We start from the raw sequence: 19,673 nt of genomic DNA, 5'->3' as shown, positions 1-19,673 counted from the left end.
CTGTCTCTGATAGAATTTCAATGTCATCAGCGAACCTAAAAGTTTTTATTTCATCTAATTTCATAACATTGGGGATAGGCTACAACCCTGTCTCACTCCCTTCCCAACCACTGCTTCCCTTTCATGCCCCTCGACTCTTATAACTGCCATATAGTTTCTGTATAAATTGTAAATAGCCTTTCGCTCCCTGTATTTAACCCCTGCCACCTTCAGAACTTGAAAGAGAGTATTCCAGTCAACATTGTCAAAAGCTTTCTCTAAGTCTACAAATGCTAGAAACGTAGGTTTGCCTTTCCTTAATCTATTTTCTAAGATAAGTCGTAGGGTCATTATTGCCTCACATGTTCCAACATTTCTACAGAATCCAAACTGATCTTCCCCGAGGTCGGCTTCTACCAGTTTTTCCATTCGTCTGTAAACAATTCGTGTTAGTATTTTTCAGCCGTGACTTATTAAACTGACAGTTCGGTAATTTTCGCATCTGTCAACACCTGCTTTCTTTGGGATTGGAATTATTATATTCTTCTTGAAGTCGGGGGGTATTTCGCCTGTCTCATACATCTTCCTCACTATATGGTAGAGTTTTGTCAGGACTGGCTCTCCCAAGGCTGTCAGTAGTTCTAATGGAATGTTGTCTACTTCCGGGACCTTGTTTCAACATAGGCCTTTCAGTGCTCTGTCAAACTCTTCACGCAGTATCGTATCTCCTATTTCATCTTCATCTACATTCTGCTCCATTTCTATAATATTGTCCTCAAGAACATCGCCCTTGTATAGACCCTCTATATACTCCTTCCACCTTTCTGCTCTACCTTCTTTGCTTAGAACTGGGTTTCCACCTGAGCTCTTGATATTCATGGAAGTGGTTCTCTTTCCTCCAAAGGTTCTTTTAATTTTCCTGTAGGCAGTATCTATCTTACACATAGTGATATGCGCCTCTACATCCTTACATTTGTCCTCAAGCCATCCCTGCTTAGCCATTTTGCACTTCCTGTCGATCTCATTTTTGAGACGTTTGCATCCCTTTTTGCCTGCTTCATTTACTGCATTTTTATAGTTTCTCCTTTCATTAATTACATTCAATATCTCTTCTGTGACCAAAGGATTTCTATTAGCCCTCGTATTTTTACCTACTTGATCCTCTACTACCTTCACTATTTCATCTCTCAAAGCTACCCATTCTTCTTCTACTGTATTTCTTTCCCCCATTCTTATCAATCGTTTCCTAATGCTCTCCCTGAAGCTCTCTACAGCCTCTGGTTCTTTCAGTTTATCCAGGTCCCATCTCCTCAAATTCCTACCTTTTTGCAGTTTCTTCAATTTTAATCTACAGTTCATAACCAATAGATTGTGGTCAGAGTCCACATCTGCCCTTGGAAATGTCTTACAATTTAGAACCTGGTTCCTGAATCTCTGTCTTACCTTTATATAATCTATCTGAGACCTTCCAGTATCTCCAGGCTTTTTCCATGTACACAACCATCTTTTATAATTCTTGAACCAAGTGTTAGCTATGATTAAGTTATGCTCAGCGCAAAATTCTATCGGGTGGCTTCCTCTTTCATTCCTTACTCCTTGATCCCTTAGAACCCCTTAAATACGAGAAACATCATTCTAGTGCGTGAGCCACTGACTTATAATAATAACTAGACCACATTCAGTAGAACCACACCTACTGCTAAATAACTGTAATTAATCGTGCAGTGTGGTTCCTAAAATACCAACTTACGGGACGTTTCAAAAATATTCATCCGATTTCAGAAGATCTTCTGTATGAGGGACGACAGAAATTTGAAGTGAATTTCTGCTTCCTCGACGAAAGTAAAAATTGTAAAGTTGTCGCCTGACATGGTTGCCGGCCCTTGTGCAGCTAGTTCACACGCTCGCTCGTGATGCATCGCGTATCTACATATGTTCTAGTTTTCTCCACAGTTGTGAGGACACGACGAAAATTTCATATTTAAACTAGACGGAGCACCACCGCTGTGGCAGCTGCATGTAAGAGCATTTCGTAACAATCGGCTATCAGAATGATGGATCGGCCGTGTAGATATCGCATCGCATCGCCTTCAAGGTCGTTTAATCTCACAGTACACGATTATTTTTGTTAGATTTTTGTGAAAGATTCCGCCTAAGTACCTCCCCTTCCAACACCTTGCGTGAAGTGCGAGGCCGCGTAGCAACAGCACTGAATGCAATAACCACAGACATGGTAGCAAAAGAATGCGACGGCTTTGATGCCGTGTAGACATTTGTAGGTTATAAAATAGACAGCACACTCTAGATTTGTGAAAGATAAGTGAAAACTTTGAAGCAATACGTAATCGTAAAAAGTACTTCAAGGTTGTACGTGCATGCAAGTAAAAGATACGCATTTGTATAATCGGATTGTTCTTTTGGAAATAAAATCGTTGCAGTCTTATGCGAAAGTTAAAAAAGACGCAACACACTATCTATGCCTTAATTAAGGATACTTAGACAGTTTTTGCATGCTTTTTTCCTGCTCTAAAACTTCAAATGGGTCAGTTTCTCACATTTGACAGCTTGCGTTAAAAGGCGACGGAAAAAAATCGGCCTTATTCCCCCCTAGGACGCAGGTACACACAACAACAATAGTTATACATCACTCCAACATGTTGTCCAAGTTCAAAAAATGGTTCAAATGGCTCTGAGCACTATGGGACTCAACTGCTGAGATCATTAGTCCCCTAGAATTTAGAACTAGTTAAACCTAACTAACCTAAGGACATCACAAACAACCATGCCCGATGCAGGATTCGAACCTGCGACCGTAGCGGTCTTGCGGTTCCAGACTGCAGCGCCTTTAACCGCACGGCCACTTCGGCCGGCTGTTGTCCAAGTGTGTTACTATTGTGACTCTACCTGTATCGGTCGGAAGGTCATCTCTGACGTTGTAAACACACGCACGGTTACTGTGAGCGTTACCTAGTGATAGAATGCAGCACTCGAAAGGATTGCAGCATTTCAGGCGCAAGTAAAGCACCTGTAGGGACGCATTACAGACGCTTATGGAAGAGTAGAATGAACAAGCACCATACCACGACGAACGATCGCTGTTAGTGATCGAATCCACATCATCAAGTTACAGGCAGAAAGTGTTCAACCAGGGAAGTTGCTCGATGTGTGCGCCGGAGACAAAGTGATGTGATGCGGACAGGGAATCGGTTGCAATTGAAAAGTAATGTTGAGGACTTAGGCCGCACAAGCCGTCCACTTTCGATTGGTGCACAGTATAATCGATTTGTACGACTTTTGAGTCAAAGGAGCACTGAGCTGATTGCTCTAGAACTGATATCGGCGTTCGAAGAGCCTACACGATATCATGTTCCGCATAAAATTCTTACAAGAGGACTACATGATACGAACCTCCATTCCCTACTACCGTGGCGGGCTACAAGTCGTACACCACAACATCATGGAGGGCGAGAAATCAAGCAGAATCTACGTCACAGATTTGGCGCTGGGTGTTGTTTTCAGGCGAAACTGGGATTCCTTTGTACCCTGATAACCGCAGGCAACGTTTTTGGGCGCACCTGGTAATATCAGACGCCTCTAAATCTGTGTCCCATATGTGCAACAATGTAATCGTGGAGTGAAGTTGTAGGTGGCATTAGGTGAGGCCACTGTACTCCTCTCCTGGTTGTTGATGGCCATCTTACTGCTCTACGGAAGACGAGACTTTACAACAAATAGTGGGACCGCAACGCCAACATTGTGGCGGAAATTTCATCTTGATGGGTAACAACTCGTGTCCTCATCTTGCCATTCTTGTAAACACATTCCTTCAGGATTCTATGATCATCAAAGTGGAATTGCCTGCCTGTTCGCCGGACATGAACCCAATCTGTAATGTGGGGAATCAATTGAAATGAGCCGTTTTTGAACATCGACAACAACTACATACTTACGCAGAATCGCCATTGAAAAGTTGGACAATCTAGATCAGTGATTTCATTCATGGTATGCCACGACAGCAAGCCTACATCCGAGCAAGAGGATGTTCCACCACATATCGATATGGTTCAGGAGTACTGTGCAACCCTCTCCCTTCCCTCCTCCCCCCGCTCCTATCACCCATGGAAAACAGACGATTTTGTCGTTAGACAAATGGAAATTTCCGCGTGCCCTGATATCGATTCGGGTGCTCGTTTAACCTCTTTGGTTGCGTTGCTAAGTTACGGCTTCTCGGGTGACCCTGTGGTGGCGCGTTTGCAGCAAGGCGACGACAATTTAAGCGCGCGCACAGCTTGAAGCTAGTGGGTCTGCTCAGGCTGGAGGTCGTCCGTACTCGGAATCGTGACTTGCACTGACGTGTGCTTACATCGCAGACCGTGCCTTCGCATACTGAAGAGTTGGGACCTTACTCTGTCTACGACGTGACGAGGCCACAGTCTGCAGTTCGTTTTGGGGAATTCCCTGCTGCCTTGGTTGGTGGACATGGCAACCTACGCCGTTCATGACTGACTTCGGCGTATTGCAGGAACCATGGTGAGCTACATATTTGGCAGGCATTAATGTGTTAGTAACGGTTCGCGATACTAACTTCTGTTCTGTCACCATTAAGTGTCTTTTGTTGGCCGATCATTCTACTGGCTGTTGTTTGGCCGATGCATTAAAAGAGAATCGGCATCCTGAACGTCATTCAGCCTAACACTCATTTGATTGTAATTCTCGCAAGGCACTACTTATGAATGCATTTGTAAATTTAAGCATTTTGTATTGCTGAAGCTAAAACCTTACACTCAAGTTTAACGCCCGTGTTCTATTTCTGTGACATTTGGGGGAGACCTGTGGGGTATTCCATTTGCTAACTGATTTGCGTTCTAAGTATATGTCTTCAGAACATATACTGGTTCTATATTGTATGCACGACAGCAGGCAATAACGCATTCCGCAATTTGCAAGTTTTTAAATTAGTCTACTTACAGCAAGTCAGAATTTTATTTAATTGTAATTTGCACTATTGGTTCATGTAGTTGCTAATATAAAAATCAGCTTCACTGAATTGAAGTACTTCCTCGCGTAGTATTTGTGGCCAAAACACATAATTTGTATTCTGTATGTTCCACAACCTATTCTGAATAGAGCAATCGCCTGGAATACTAAAAGTAAAGCTGTTGTCAACAACTGATAAGTTTAGGTTCTGTCACAACATCCTGCTCCGTCCGCTTCTCAAACATGCATAATTTATTTTACTTTAAAATATTTTTATTAGCATCCTGCTCCGTCTGCTTCACAGGTGTGTATAGTTTTTTTCCCTTTTAAAGGTTTGATTGTATTACCAGTTTGTTTTAATATCGGTCTGCTTCAGAGACGTGACAAAAGTTTCCCTTTTAAAATTTTGGATTAATTATTTCACTGACTACGCTTCAGATTTGTAAGATTTGCTTTTGTTTCAAATTTTGCTCATTAATGGTTTCACTCATGTGCTTTGACAAAATTTGTAACGCAGTGTTAGGTATAGTTCACAGACGGGGACCATTTGTTGCCTTTAAAAATTATTTTGCATTTGTGGTTTCACTATGTGTTCCCCAAACATGTGTAGCAGCTAATGTCTTAGTTATCTATTGCTGTTTATTACAGAATGTGTTGATAAAATCTTGGTAAATTTCTTGTATATCATAATCTAAAGAATTTTTTTATGTTTACTGATTCGTGTAATCAAACATTTTCCCACTGTGGCGGACAAATTTTGCTTGTTTTGATACCTGTAAGATAATCTCTGCTGGAAAAAAAGTATTTTTTAAAAATTATTTTATTTACGCTCAGCGCCTTGCTATTCCCAGATCCTAGCCCCCTACCATAACAAAACTGGCTACATGGATACATAGGGTGTACATAAAGTCCAAGAACACTTTCAATTATTTATTGTACAAGAACCAAACATTGTACAGATATCATACATATTTCATTTTGAAGAGAAAACCTCAAAGTTTTTTTTTTTTTTTTTTTTCATGTATAATTTGGCGATAGTCAGCGCTAGTCGCAAACATGGCGAGTCCAGGTGCGGAGCGAGCTTTCTGAGTGTTGGAGTTCGACAAAAACAAGTGTGCTACAGCTGTTCAACAAATGCTTAGAGCCAAGTACGGTAAGAAGCCACCAACAAGGAAGGTCATTTACCACTGGCACAACAAATTCGTTACGACGGGTTTCTTGTGCGGGAAGCGACTGCCACAGTCGACGGTGCCATGCTGGGACGGGTGTGGCTAGAGTTCGATTACCGTATTAGCGTCTGCCGGGTCACTCATGGTTCGCATATCGAGTGTTTGTAAAAGAACTTTCAAAGTTTCTCTTCAAATGCAATAGGTAGACATCTGTACAATGTTTAGTTCTTGTGCAATAAATAACTGAAAGTGTTCAAAAATGGTTCAAATGGCTCTGAGCACTATGGGAGTTAACATCTGAGGTCATCAGTCCCCTAGAACTCAGAACTACTTAAACCTAACTAAACTAAGGACGTCACACACATCCATGCCCGAGGCAGGATTCGAACCTGCGACCGTAGCGGTATCGCGGTTCCAGACTGTAGCGCCTAGAACCGCTCGGCCACCTCGGCCGGCAATTGAAAGTGTTAAAGTGTTCCCGAACTTTATGTATACGCTATATATATATATATATATATATATATATATATATATATATATATGTGTGTGTGTGTGTGTGTGTGTGTGTGTGTGTGTGTGTGTGTGTGTGTGTGTGTGTGTGCGTGTGTGTGTGTGTGTGTCTTAAAACTTTTGTTGATGTGTCCGTATGAAATGAAACAATACGAAATTTGGTTATTTAACCGAGTTATTCATCAGAGAAAGAAGAACAGGAGGTACTGCTAACACGAACAAGAAACAAATTAATACACTGAATGCAAAACAGCTCTTGTCACATCAAAATTTGTGAGAAGGTAATCTATGCAAAATTTTACGAAAGTAAAGCGAAGTGCTCTAAAACAATATTCAGCAAACGAAAAATCAGGGTTCCGAACAGCCGAAAAAATGGATGTAGTGGGAGCGAAACTAAGCTGTCGCAGTGCGCTTAAGAAAAAGAACGAAAATAATATTTTTTATATAAAAACTCTGCAGATGATGGCCATCCAAACAGACATATTATTCAGTCAATACTGAACTGAATTCGTCTAGGAATTTTTCATTTGCGCTTTCCTTTATTTGCGAACTGAGGTATAATGCTGATTGGTACCTTTCTACAAAATGTTGTCCAGTTAGGCAATTTTATTACAGTCTTGGTTCAAATAAACATGTATAACAATATCAGATAAGAGCCGTCTTTATTTTTTCAAAGCATTCTTGCTAGCTCCATCCAAATAACTGCATGACTGCCCCACAATTCGCACATAAGTTTTGACAGAGGATGTAAGGATCTATTTCTCGACCATTCCACTATCAAATAGCACATGGGAAATAAGAACATCTATATCTTTCCGTGGAAGCTCTGGTTTCTCTTATTTGATCACAATGGTCATTTTCCCTCTGTAGGTGGGAATTAATAATGTGGAGGAGAAATTTGTTGGTTGAAATTTCCTGAAAAGACCTTACCAAAACGAAAAATGCGTTTGTTATAATGATGACCAGGCAAAACGATTATCATATCCGTGACTCTTTCCCCCCTGTTTTGCGTTAGTACAAAACCAGCTACCTTTCTTCAGTTTGTCCCCTATTTTGAGTTAGTACAAAACCAGCCAACTTTCTTCAAAGTTTTTAGGTCCTCCAGTTACCCTGTCTGGTAACAGCCAAAACTGCGCAGCAATAATCCAGAACAAGACGGAGAAGCGTGGTGTACGCGGTCTCTTTAGTAAATGTGTTGCACCTTCTGTTCTGCAAATAAAATGCAGTTTTTGGTTCACCTTCAGCATAATATTTTGTGTAAAGTACAGTTAAATGAATAGGGAACAGATGAAAACAGTAAGTAAAATGTTTATTGTTTTAAAAGTAGTCGCCCTGTGAAACAAGGCGATCAATGCCTTCATGGGAGAATACTTACTGTTGCGCACAGAATCACAGTTCTACCCAGGTTTGCACCTTTTCGTCCGAAGGAAATCTACGTCCACGAATGTCTTTCTTCAAAACTCCAAAAATATGGAAATCACATGGGGTGAGATCTGTAAGGGCTTCGCAGTGAAACAACAGCAGCGTAATCGAAACAACCTTGACAACATACGGACATGCATTATCCTGCAACAGAATTATGCCTTCCGTCAACATTCCTGGGCGTTTTGACTCGTTGACACGCTTCAGTTTTTGCAAAGTGTACACGTACTGTTGTGCGTTAATTGTGGCGTCTTGTCCAGAAAGTCAATAAGCAGTGGGCAGCTGCAGTCAAAGGAAAAGGTCTTCATGACTATCCCAGTGCTGGCGTGCCTGTTTCCACTACGTTGCAGAAGTTTCCCTGTGAATACCTTACACATGCTCACCATGCGATTTCCATATTTGTGGAGCCCTGAAGAAAGACATTCGTGGTTGTCGATTTGTTTTGGAGGAAGAGGTGCAGACCTAGGATAATCATGGTTCTGAAGACGACCACAGACCTTTTCCATGAAGGAATTGACCATCTTGTCCCACAGTGGGATTAATATATTTAACAGTTACTACCATTACTTTTGAAATAATAAACAGTTTACTTACTTTTTCCATCTGTCATTTGACTGCCATTTGATTGCCATTTATACTGTGTGTCCCAGAAATGTCGCGACATACTTCGAGGGGTTGTAGTGTATGTCAGTGTATGTCTTGAGGAACAAACCGAGGGTGGAAACCAGTGTTCGGAAACGTCATCCAACGACGCCACAGAGCTTCGAAATTATAGGCGCCAGCGCCTACCACTAGGCTACCCCTTCAGCAGCAGACATGGCTTTGTCCACTGACCGACTGCAGGCGAAACATCTCGCAAGGCTGTTTGCTTTTCAGTGATCACGACTGATGGCCACAATCGCCAGTGGAGAAGACGGAGCTAGCTGCTTCATAGACAGACCACATCTCCTATTTTCTGTTGCCTTGGTGGATGACGGTTTCAGACAAGGGTTTCCATCTGCAGTTTATTTTTCTCCTGTATAAACACTGGAGATTTTAGAGAGTTCCAGAAGAAAAATAAACTGCAGATGGAAAGCCATGTCCAAAACAGCCCTCCCTGCAGCAAGTTATCATCACAGTTGTTATGACACCTAGTGTCGGCGCCAAACGATATGTGTCCGATTGGTCGACGTGTGCACAAAATACAGTTCTGTTCAGGAATGTGCATGGGAGCTGAAGCATAAATCAAACATGGAATGAATAAACATACTGTACATCGACTTAAAATAACTATATTGTGAATACTCAGCTTATACACTGAAGTCCTTTGCATACTGATGGCGTGGACATGCACAATAGTAAGTTTCTGTGCAACAGTTCAATTGCGCCTGACTGAAGTCAAAGTTCCACAAAGCTAACTGTTCTAGATGACATCTCTGAGGCGAGGTAAACACTTAATAGCGATGTACGTCACTGTACTGCTAAGTGGCTCCCCTGGTGTCCTCGTGGACTATGCTGGCTGGGCCCTGAAGACTAACTAGGGAGTAAATGAGGCTGCAGAGGGCGCCTCTATATGCGGTTGATCCTGCGCCCTAGACGCGCTGCCGCATGGGGGGCGTGGCCCTGACGTCGCTCGGGGTTGGCTGGCCCCCGTTGCAGTAGCCACTGGTGCTGCCAACTTTGGAGTCTCCAGTGACCAAGGCTGCCTGTGTCGTATCGATGGTGCAATGATAATAATGAGCGTATGGAATTGGTAGCCGGGAGACCCCTCGCGGGGCGGTTCGGCCGCCGCTCCACAAGTTCTTTAACGCCACTACGGCGACTTGCGAGTGAATGAGGATGAAATGATGATGAAAGACACACAGGACCCAGTCATCTCGAGGCAGAGAAAATCCCTGACCCCGTCAGGAATCGAACCCGGGACCCCTTGCGCGGGAAGCGAGAACGGTACCGCAAGACCACGAGCCGCGGACGGTGCAATGATACCACAGCAGTAATAGGAGAAAAGGCGTTTCTACACAGCAGCTAGCTCCATCTTCTACACTGTCTATCGTGGCAATCAGACACGATCGCCGATTAATAACCATTATTGCGAAACATTCCGCCTATGGTCCGTCAATGCACAAAGTCACGTTTGCTGCCGAGGGGGTTTCCTGATGGCAGGTACCGGCGCCTATAACTTCGACACTCCGTAGTCTGGACGTGGGTTCCTTTGCTCGATTTGTTTCTCTTCAACTCCTCGAAGTTTTCTGCAACATTTCTGGGACACCCTGTATGAGATGATTCCAACTCAGTTGCTTGCATTATTTCTATTGTCCTCTTTAGTATTCACATGAGTAAGTTTAAATTTGTGTGAGTTAACTGTGTAAGGAAACTGGTGCGTAAAGACGGAGAAGTACAGAGCGCTACTCACCAGCAGCGCCCTCCTCGCCGCAGAGCTTTTCCGCAGCTCCTGGAACGCCTCTGCGATGCCGCTGCCGCCCTTTTGGTCGCGCTGCTCTGCAGAGCGCAGGATCTGCTGCAGCTCGCCATCCACATCCTTGGCATGGTCCTTCCCGCGCAGCCGCATCAGCGCCTCCGTCGCCTCCTCCGTGCGGCCCTTCGCCACCAGGTAGTATGGGCTCTCGGGCATCCACCAGAAGGTCACCACGAACAGCACTGGGAACGCCAGCATGACCTCGCACAGCGTGAAAAAGTCCACGTAGGGTGCCACGCTGCTCATGAGGATGCCGCCGATACCCATCATGACCATACAACTGGAGACCATGAGTCCACGTATGCGATCCTCTGCAATCTCCACCAGATACTGCGGGCTCACCTGCCAACAAGCAGCACACAGACTTTTAAAGTTTTCCGTTTCATCTGTTTGTAATACAGTATGATTAAAATAACTTATCTGGCTCCTGATAGTTCTGGGCAAATGCAGCGGAGGAGAGCGTTGTTACCTGTGTGGATCTAACACGCCAAACTTGACTCACTGGTACTTGACAGTTACTGGTATTGTATACTAGTGGAGTCGCAGCAGAGTGAACATCAATCTGCTGGTAGCGCGAGGGGAAGCTGGTCCTCCATTGGTGATATTGGAGTCACGTGCTATCTATCCTCCTGGAAGCTAAATGTCAAAAGTCACAAATTCTCTCAGAAAAACCGTAGTGTCTGATGGAACGGCTTACTTAACTAGACACAAGTTCAATGTTAGTTATTGCGGTTACGTTCAAAAATGATGTCAATGCTGGATAAAAAGTGGAATGTAGGGGTGTGCTTGAACAAGCAGCAAAGGATTGGAAGAGCCAGAGCAGCTCTTTGTACTTGGTCCAGTGGATGCTACCGGTGGCAGACCATCCATACGCTGGCGTCAGGCACAACAATTGAGTACCATGTGGTGGGAGCCAAAAGTGTGCCCAGTCTTGCGCCGGCAGCTGTGACCGAGCGGTTCTAGGCGCTTCAGTCCGTAACCGCGCTGCTGCTATGGTCGCAGGTTCGAATCCTGCCTCGGGCATGGATGTGTGTGATGTCCTTAGGTTAGTTAGGTTTAAGTAGTTCTAAGTCTAGGGGACTGGTGACCTCAGATGTTAAGTCCCATAGTGCTTGGAGCTTTTTGAACCCAGTCTTGCATGCCTAAAAACATTAGAGAGCCACAAGAAACTGAGTCGAGAAGCAACAAACATGTATTTAGATTATTTGTTTCCTATTTATTCTTCACCTCAGTAGCTGAGTGATCCGTGAGTCTGCCGGCACGTGGAGGACTGGGTTCAGTTCCCAACATTAACTGAGAAATTTCCTCGGTGAGTGGATTGGAACTGGGTCCACTCACAGTGATGATGCCAACTGAGGAGCTGCTTGAATGAGAAGAGGCACCAAGTTCTGGGAAGCTGACACTGGCTGGGAGAGAGATGTACCGATCACACCCCTCTTCATACCTCACACGAATGGTGCCAATGGCAAAAGATGACACAGCAGCCAATCAGTACTGACTGGGACGTCAATGCTGGAGCAAGGAGCTGGTATGTACTATTTATTTTAAGAAATTGTTCCCTAAATTCAAACAGAGAAGTTCTCCCACCAAACCATCTTCAAATAAACTTTCTGGCAGATCAAAACTGTGTACCGGAGAGGGAATCGAACCTGGGACCTGTGCCTCATGCGGGCAACTGCTTTACCAAGCGAGCTGTCCAAGCACGACTCACGACCCGCACTCAGAGCTATACTTCTGCCTTCCCAACATCACAGCAGTTTTCCTTCATACCTTACTAGATATGGCCTAGCCACAGCTCGTGAGATTTGTTTCCAGAGTGAATTTTCCATCTGCAATGGAGTGAGCCATAATTTGAAAATCCCTGGTCCGTTAAAACTGTGTGCTGCAGGTGGACAATCTTAGGACCTTTGCTTTTCGCGGCAAGTGCTCTACCAAATGAGCTATCAAAGCACGACAGGCGACTTGAAGGGATTAATTTTATCCCAAATCTCAGATATTATAAATTGCATTAAAAACAGGAGTCACGTGGAAGGAGGTATGAGTCCCTAACTGAGTGGCAAAAACATTGGTTGTGCGATTTGCACAGCAGACGAGACAGCTAAGTGATCTGTAGGTGGGCAGCAGATGCAGGCTTTCAGGAGAGTATCGGTCTGTCATTGATATTTCACAACGTGGGTAAGAGGTCAATTTGCGTTGCTTTTCCCGTTTAATTAACAAATCGTTGCCTAGATATTGTAAGGTAAATTATATTGTAGTAGATTAACACAGGAACAGTTCTACAACAGTTAACTGAGAAAATATTTTGTAGATTTTTCGATAGCCTTTTGTGAAAACCAAAAACGAGCTCTTTATCTCGCTTCGTTTATTCTGCGTTTAAAATCTTGCAGCGACCATGGTGTGTTGTTAGTACCTGCTGAGATCGTTTCTCAAGCTACATGCAATATAGCGGATGAATCCGCTGCACAGTAGGGTACAGCGTTGGCGATGTACACCAGTGGTGTCCAGTCTTTTAGCTTACCTGGATCATATGCGAAGAAGACGAGTATTCGAATTTTTAAGGATCATATGACGGACGCTCACTTCTTGGGCGGCATTGATACTTACTTTGGGACGCTTGCGGTCCGCGGGTAGCGGGTTGGACACCCCTGGCATACATTGTGTGATCAAAAATATCTGGACTTCATTAGTGTACATTAATATGAGGTGCGTCCACCCTTTATGGTGGCTTGAACTATGTTACGGACGCTTTCAGTGAGGTATCTGAGAATCTCAGGAGGAATGGCAGCCCATTCTTCCTCAACAGCCTAAACCAGAAAAGGCAGTGATAGCGGACGCTGGGGTCTGGACCGAAATCGACGTTATAACTCATCACAGAGACGCTCCATTAGGTTGAGATCAAGACTTTGGAACGCCAGTCTATTTGAGCTATGTTTCTGTCCACAAATCATTGCCTCCAGATACATTGTCACGCTGATACAATCAACCATCGTTTTCCAACTGTTCCTTTACTGTAAGCAGTACACAATACTACCAAAAGCGTCCTTAACACTCCGCATTCAGCATTTTCTTAAGCGCACCACGTTGACCACACCCAACGACGAAATACATCCACAATACAGTAACACCACTTCTTCCATAGTTCATTGCTGGCAGGACACATTTTCACAGGCAACGTTCTCGAAGCATTAGCCAAATCCAAACCCTTCCAGCGGACTGCCACACGCCATGTCATTGACTGTGCGACCCCTCCCGCCGGAGGTTCGAGGCCTCCCTCGCGCATGGGTGTGCGTGTTGTTCTTAGCATCAGTTTAAGTAGTGTAAGACTAAGGACCGATGACTTAAGCAGTTTGGTCCCTTAGAAATTCACACACACACACAACATGTTTTGAACTGCCACAAAGTGCAGCGCGATTTATCATACCAAATTACTCGTTTCTAGTCATCCACTGACCAATGACGTGGCTGTTTACACCACGTACAGCTTCACTTAGTACTGATTAAAGAAATGTGTAGCTCCGGAGTAGTTGCTCGAATACTGAACCCCATAGTTTTTTAACTCCCTACACACAGTCGTCCAGTCGTCGTGCTAGCTGGACCGCTGATAACACTTTGGAACTCACGAGAAGTCTGCTGATTTGTATGTATGAACGAGGTTTCTACGGCAGCCTCCGCCTCTCGCATCCTAGTCTCCATCGTTCACGGTCAAATGGCTCAGATGATTCTGAGCACTATGGGACTTAACATCTGAGGTCATCAGTCCTCTAGAACTTAGAACTACTTAAACCTAATTAACCTAAGGACATCACACACATCCATGCCCGAGGCAGGATTCGAACCTGCGACCGTAGCTGTCGCGCGGTTCCAGACTGAAGCGTCTAGAGCTGCTCGGCCACACCGACCAGCCGTTCGCGGTCATTCCAGTCTCCTTCATTAAGATCTCTCGCCGCCATTGCTTCACTGACGTCGCCTTTCCAGCATCTCGCAGGTCTACCGCGCTTTCTTCTTTGTGTGGAGTACATTGCCATACACGTTTTGGCCATCCTGTGTCTGGCATACGCTGTAAGTGACTATACCAGAGTAGGCGCTTCCTTCCTATGTAGTCTAGGATTGTGCTTTCGACATTGATAACCTCTCTGATTGTACCATTTCTAATATGATCAAGTTTGGAACATACACAACTCCGACTCCAGAAATCCTTCTCGACAGACGGCAGGCGATCCTTCTGCTTCTGGGGTAGATCCCACAACTCTGCACCATATGTTGTGATTGTTATAACCAGGAATAACACAATAACCTCTTCAGTCTGGTTTATTAAATCACAAATCACTTTTTAACAATTATGTTAGCCCAGGCTCACACTCAGAAGTAATGCAGAATTAAAGTTTGGTTATACCAATGTCCGAATGTGCATGGTTGGGTGCACGTCCCGTAATTATTCCCAAGTCCAGTGAAGTTCAGACTCTCCAAGTGAAGTCGCAAGATTTTCCGCCGAGCAGCCAGGTAACCTCGAGTGGTACGACGAGTCATTCACAAGCAGCTGGAACACGGCGTACTGCACTTCCCGATGAGAACTGTCGTTTGCGGCGGCGGCCGGGTTTATATAAGGCTTGCTAGTTAATGGAGCCGTCGGCTGGGGTCGCTGTTTTCCAGGGAAAACCAATCGCAATGTTTCCTGGCGTAGCCAATTCCTGTGTGCTGACAAACGCGCGCGCGCGAAGGCGGCCAGCAATGGTAGCCGCGAGCCGCCCGGAGAAGTGCGGCCAGCGATGTATTTCTCGGCCACGTCAGGGAGCGTGCGTGTGAAGACGGCCAGCGATGGAAGCAGCGGGCCGCCCAGAGAAGTGCGGCCAGCGATGTATTTGGCGGCCGCGTACTGGAGCGCGTTGTTCGGTGTTTGTTAGAAGTGGTGTATACCACAGTGATACTTTCAATAATTGTGTGGTAGTGGTATGTTTTGTTCTGTTTTTGTTCCACAGAAAACCATTTAGTTGTTTTATGGCTCGCTTGCCCTGGCCAATTATACTGTTTATATCATCCACACTTCTACCAGTGGACGGCAGGGTCACTCCCAGGTACTTAAAATTATGACACCCTTTAACAGTATCAGCACCGAGTTGTAAGACGTTAACAGCATTCTCTCCCACTTTCAGATATTCTGTTTTAGATAAGTTTATGACAACACCCCATATTTCACATTCTTCTTTTAATTTACGGAGCATGTAATTTGCATCTTCCTCATCTCCAGCAACTAACACTTGGTCGTCAGCAAAAAATAAAGTGAACAAGATCTCATCGTCTATGGGGATACCCATTCCTCCGCATTTCCTTTTACAGGAATTTAGTGCCTCGTCTAGGTAGATCTTAAAGAGTGTAGGGCCGAGTGTGCATCCCTGGCGTAGTTCCTTTGTCACCTCAAACTCTTGAGGCAGTTGAATTTTCACTATTACCATTGCCGTACAGCCTTGGTAGACACATTTCGCATAGCTTGGTGACACGCCACTATCAATTAGACTTGTCCATAGCTTGTTCTGTGGAACTGTGTCATAAGCTTTCTGGAGGTCTACAAAGACAAGGTGGGTTGTCAGGCCCCTTGCTGTCCTTTCCTCCAATATGTTTTTGAGGTTAAATACTCCTTCAGAACAGGAACCACCAGATCTGAATCCATTTTCTTCTTCAGATTCAGTTATTTCTTCTTCTATCCTCTTTTTTAGGATACGGCCATAGACTCTCGCCATGGATGGCATCACACTAATATCACGATAGTTTGCTCAATTTCTCCTGTAGCCCTTCTTAAATATTGATGTAATTGTTACCTTTTTCCACACTTTTGTGGCTTCGTCACCTCTAAGGAATATGTCACAAATCACTGCCAATATCTCAAAGAGTTTTGACTGTGCTGCTTTAACCAGTTCTAAATAAATTAATCCTGGACCTGGCCACTTTCTTTCATGCAATTTTTAATGACCACCCTGGCAATCCTCGACTGTGCCTGTCCATCAGTAAGTGAGGTCAGCTTAGCCTTCGTTTAGCTTTGGTAGTTCCTTCGTGCTCCCATTTCACAATCACATCACCAACAGTTGACTTACACAACTTTAGAAGGGTTGAAATGTCGATGATGGATTTATTACTCAGATGACATCCAGTGACTAATCCATGTTCAAAGTCACTAAGCTCGTCTGACCAACTCATTCCACTCTTACTGCTCCTATACTTACGAATACAACAAAATACTCCCTGCCCCATTTCATAATGGAAGTTTTCCTCTCTTAACATCTAGTGGTCAGTTCCGTATTACATAACGGTGACTGGATACTTCTGACCTGATAGCGTACGTGGGGGTCCATTGTGTTTGAGCAGTACAAAGTAAATAACGGTCTCCTAGTTTGCGTCGGCCACGGAATCAGCACGCGCAAGCACAATAGCGACCACTGTTGTAACATCCTAGCGTCGCAAGTCATGACTTACATACGCATCATAATATTTAAATGTTACAGTCATGGGTGACTGGAATTCGAGAGTAGGAAAAGGGAGAGAAGTAAACATAGTAGGTGAATATGGATTGGGGGTAAGAAATGAAAGAGGAAGCCGTCTGGTAGAATACTGCACAGAACATAACTTAATCATAGCTAACGTTTCAAGAATCATAAAAGAAGGTTGTATACATGGAAGAATCCTAGAGATACTAGAAGGTATCAGATAGATTATATAATGGTAAGAAAGAGATTTAGGAACCAGGTTTTAAATTGTAAGACATTTCCTGGGGCAGATGTGGACTCTGACCATAATCTATTGGTTATGAACTGTAGATTAAAACTGAAGAAACTGCAAAAAGGTGGGAGTTTAAGGAGATGGGACCTGGATAAACTAAAAGAACCAGAGGTTGTACAGAGTTTCAGGGAGAGCATAAGGGAACAATTGACAGGAATGGGGGAAAGAAATACAGTAGAAGAAGAATGGGTAGCTCTGAGGGATGAAGTAGTGAAGGCAGCAGAGGATCAAGTAGGTAAAAAGACGAGGGCTAGTAGAAATCCTTGGGTGACAGAAGAAATATTGAATTTAATTGATAAAAGGATGAAATATAAAAATGCAGTAAATTAAGCAGGCAAAAAGGAATACAAACGTCTTAAAAATGAGATCGACAGGAAGTGCAAAATGGCTAAGCAAGGATGGCTACAGGACAAATGTAAGGATGTAGAGGCTTGTCTCACTAGGGGTAAGATAGATACTGCCTACAGGAAAATTAAAGAGGCCTTTGGAGAGAAGAGAACCACTTGTATGAATATCAAGAGCTCAGATGGCAACCCAGTTCTAAGCAAAGAAGGGAAGGCAGAAAGGTGGAAGGAGTATATAGAGGGTCTATACAAGGGCGATGTACTTGAGGACAATATTATGGAAATGGAAGAGGATGTAGATGAAGATGAAATGGGAGATACGATACTGCGTGAAGAGTTTGATAGAGCACTGAAAGACCTGAGTCGCAACAAGGCCCCGGGAGTAGACAACATTCCATTAGAACTACTGACGGCCTTGGGAGAGCCAGTCCTGACAAAACTCTACCATCTGGTGAGCAAGATGTATGAGACAGGTGAAATACCCTCAGACTTAAGAAGAATATAATAATTCCAATCCCAAAGAAAGCAGGTGTTGACAGATGTGATAATTACCGAACTACCAGTTTAATAAGTCACAGCTGCAAAATACTAACGCGAATTCTTTACAGACGAATGGAAAAACTGGTGGAAGCCGACCTTTGGGAAGATCAGTTTGGATTCCGCATAAATGTTGGAACACGTTAGCCAATACTAACCTTACGTATTATCTTAGAAGAAAGATTAAGGAAAGGCAAACCTACGTTTCTAGCATTTGTAGACTTGGAGAAAGCTTTTGACAATGTTGACTGGAATACTCTTTTTCAAATTCTGAAGGTGGCAGGGGTAAAATACAGGGAGCGAAAGTCTATTTACAATTTGTACAGAAACCAGATGGCAGTTATAAGAGTCGAGGGACATAAAAGGGAAGGAGTGGTTGGGAAGGGAGTGAGACAGGGTTGTAGCCTATCCCCGATGTTATTCAATCTGTATATTCAGCAAGCAGTAAAGGAAACAAAAGAAAAATTCGGAGTAGGTATTAAAATCCATGGAGAAGAAATAAAAACTTTGAAGTTCGCCGATGGCATTGTAATTCTGTCAGAGACAGCAAAGGACTTGGAAGAGCGGTTGAACGGAATCGGTAGTGTCTTGAAAGGAGGATATAAGATGAACATCAACAAAAGCAAAACGAGGAAAATGGCATGTAGTCTAATTAAGTCGGGTGATGCTGAGGGAATTAGATTAGGAAATAAGACACTTAACATAGTTAAGGAGTTTTGCTATTTGGGGAGCAAAATAACTGATTATGGTCGAAGTAGAGAGGATATAAAATGTAGACTGGCAATGGCAAGGAAAGCGTTTATGAAGAAGAAAAATTTGTTAACATCGAGTATAGATTTAAGTGTCAGGAAGTCGTTTCTGGAAGTATTTGTATGGAGTGTAGCCATGTATGGAAGTGATTCATGGACAATAAATAGTTTGGACAGGAAGAGAATATAAGCTTTCGAAATGTGGTGCTACAGAAGAATGCTGAAGATTAGATGGGTAGATCACATAAATAATGAGGAGGTATTGAATATAATTGGGGAGAAGAGGAGTTTGTGGCACAACTTGACAAGAAGAAGGGACCGATTGGTAGGACATGTTCTGAGGCATCAAGGGGTCACAAATTTAGCATTGGAGGGCAGCGTGGAGGGTAAAAATCGTAGAGAGAGACCAAGAGATGAATACACTAAGCAGATTCAGAAGGATGTAGGTTGCAGTAGATACTGGGAGATGAAGAAGGTTGCACAGGATAGAGTAGCATGGAGAGCTGCATCAAACCAGTCTCAGAACTGAAGACCACAACAACAACAACAATTTTTTCAGAAATTCTTCCTGCCATGGTTAATGCCTTCGATAACGCAATTAGAATCTAAACTGATATCTCACGGGTACTGACCAGTTGGATTTCTGGTGTTGAAATGTCTTCGTCCTGCAGCTGAGACGGTAGTCTAAGCACGTATGCAGCTCGCGCATCGGTTGTAATAAAGCGATTCGAATACAACTTCTGCTACCAGGCGATGCGAATCG

The 19,673-nt window shown here is 43.8% G+C and overlaps 1 protein-coding gene across 1 annotated transcript in view; it reads right to left on the bottom strand.

Moving 5' to 3' along the window:
• The window catches only part of LOC126260068 (facilitated trehalose transporter Tret1-2 homolog), a 101,077-nt gene that overhangs the window by 45,937 nt on the left and 35,467 nt on the right, over positions 1-19,673 (bottom strand). The window contains exon 3 of the mRNA XM_049957265.1: positions 10,450-10,854. Coding sequence (XP_049813222.1) covers positions 10,450-10,854 — 405 coding nt within the window. The remainder of the gene's footprint in view (positions 1-10,449; positions 10,855-19,673) is intronic.

Source organism: Schistocerca nitens, chromosome 5 (genome assembly GCF_023898315.1).
Source record: "Schistocerca nitens isolate TAMUIC-IGC-003100 chromosome 5, iqSchNite1.1, whole genome shotgun sequence".
In the NCBI taxonomy this organism is placed as follows: Eukaryota; Metazoa; Arthropoda; class Insecta; order Orthoptera; family Acrididae; genus Schistocerca; species Schistocerca nitens.
Note: the sequence above shows the minus strand (reverse complement) of the source record. Positions and strands in the feature narration are given on the sequence as shown.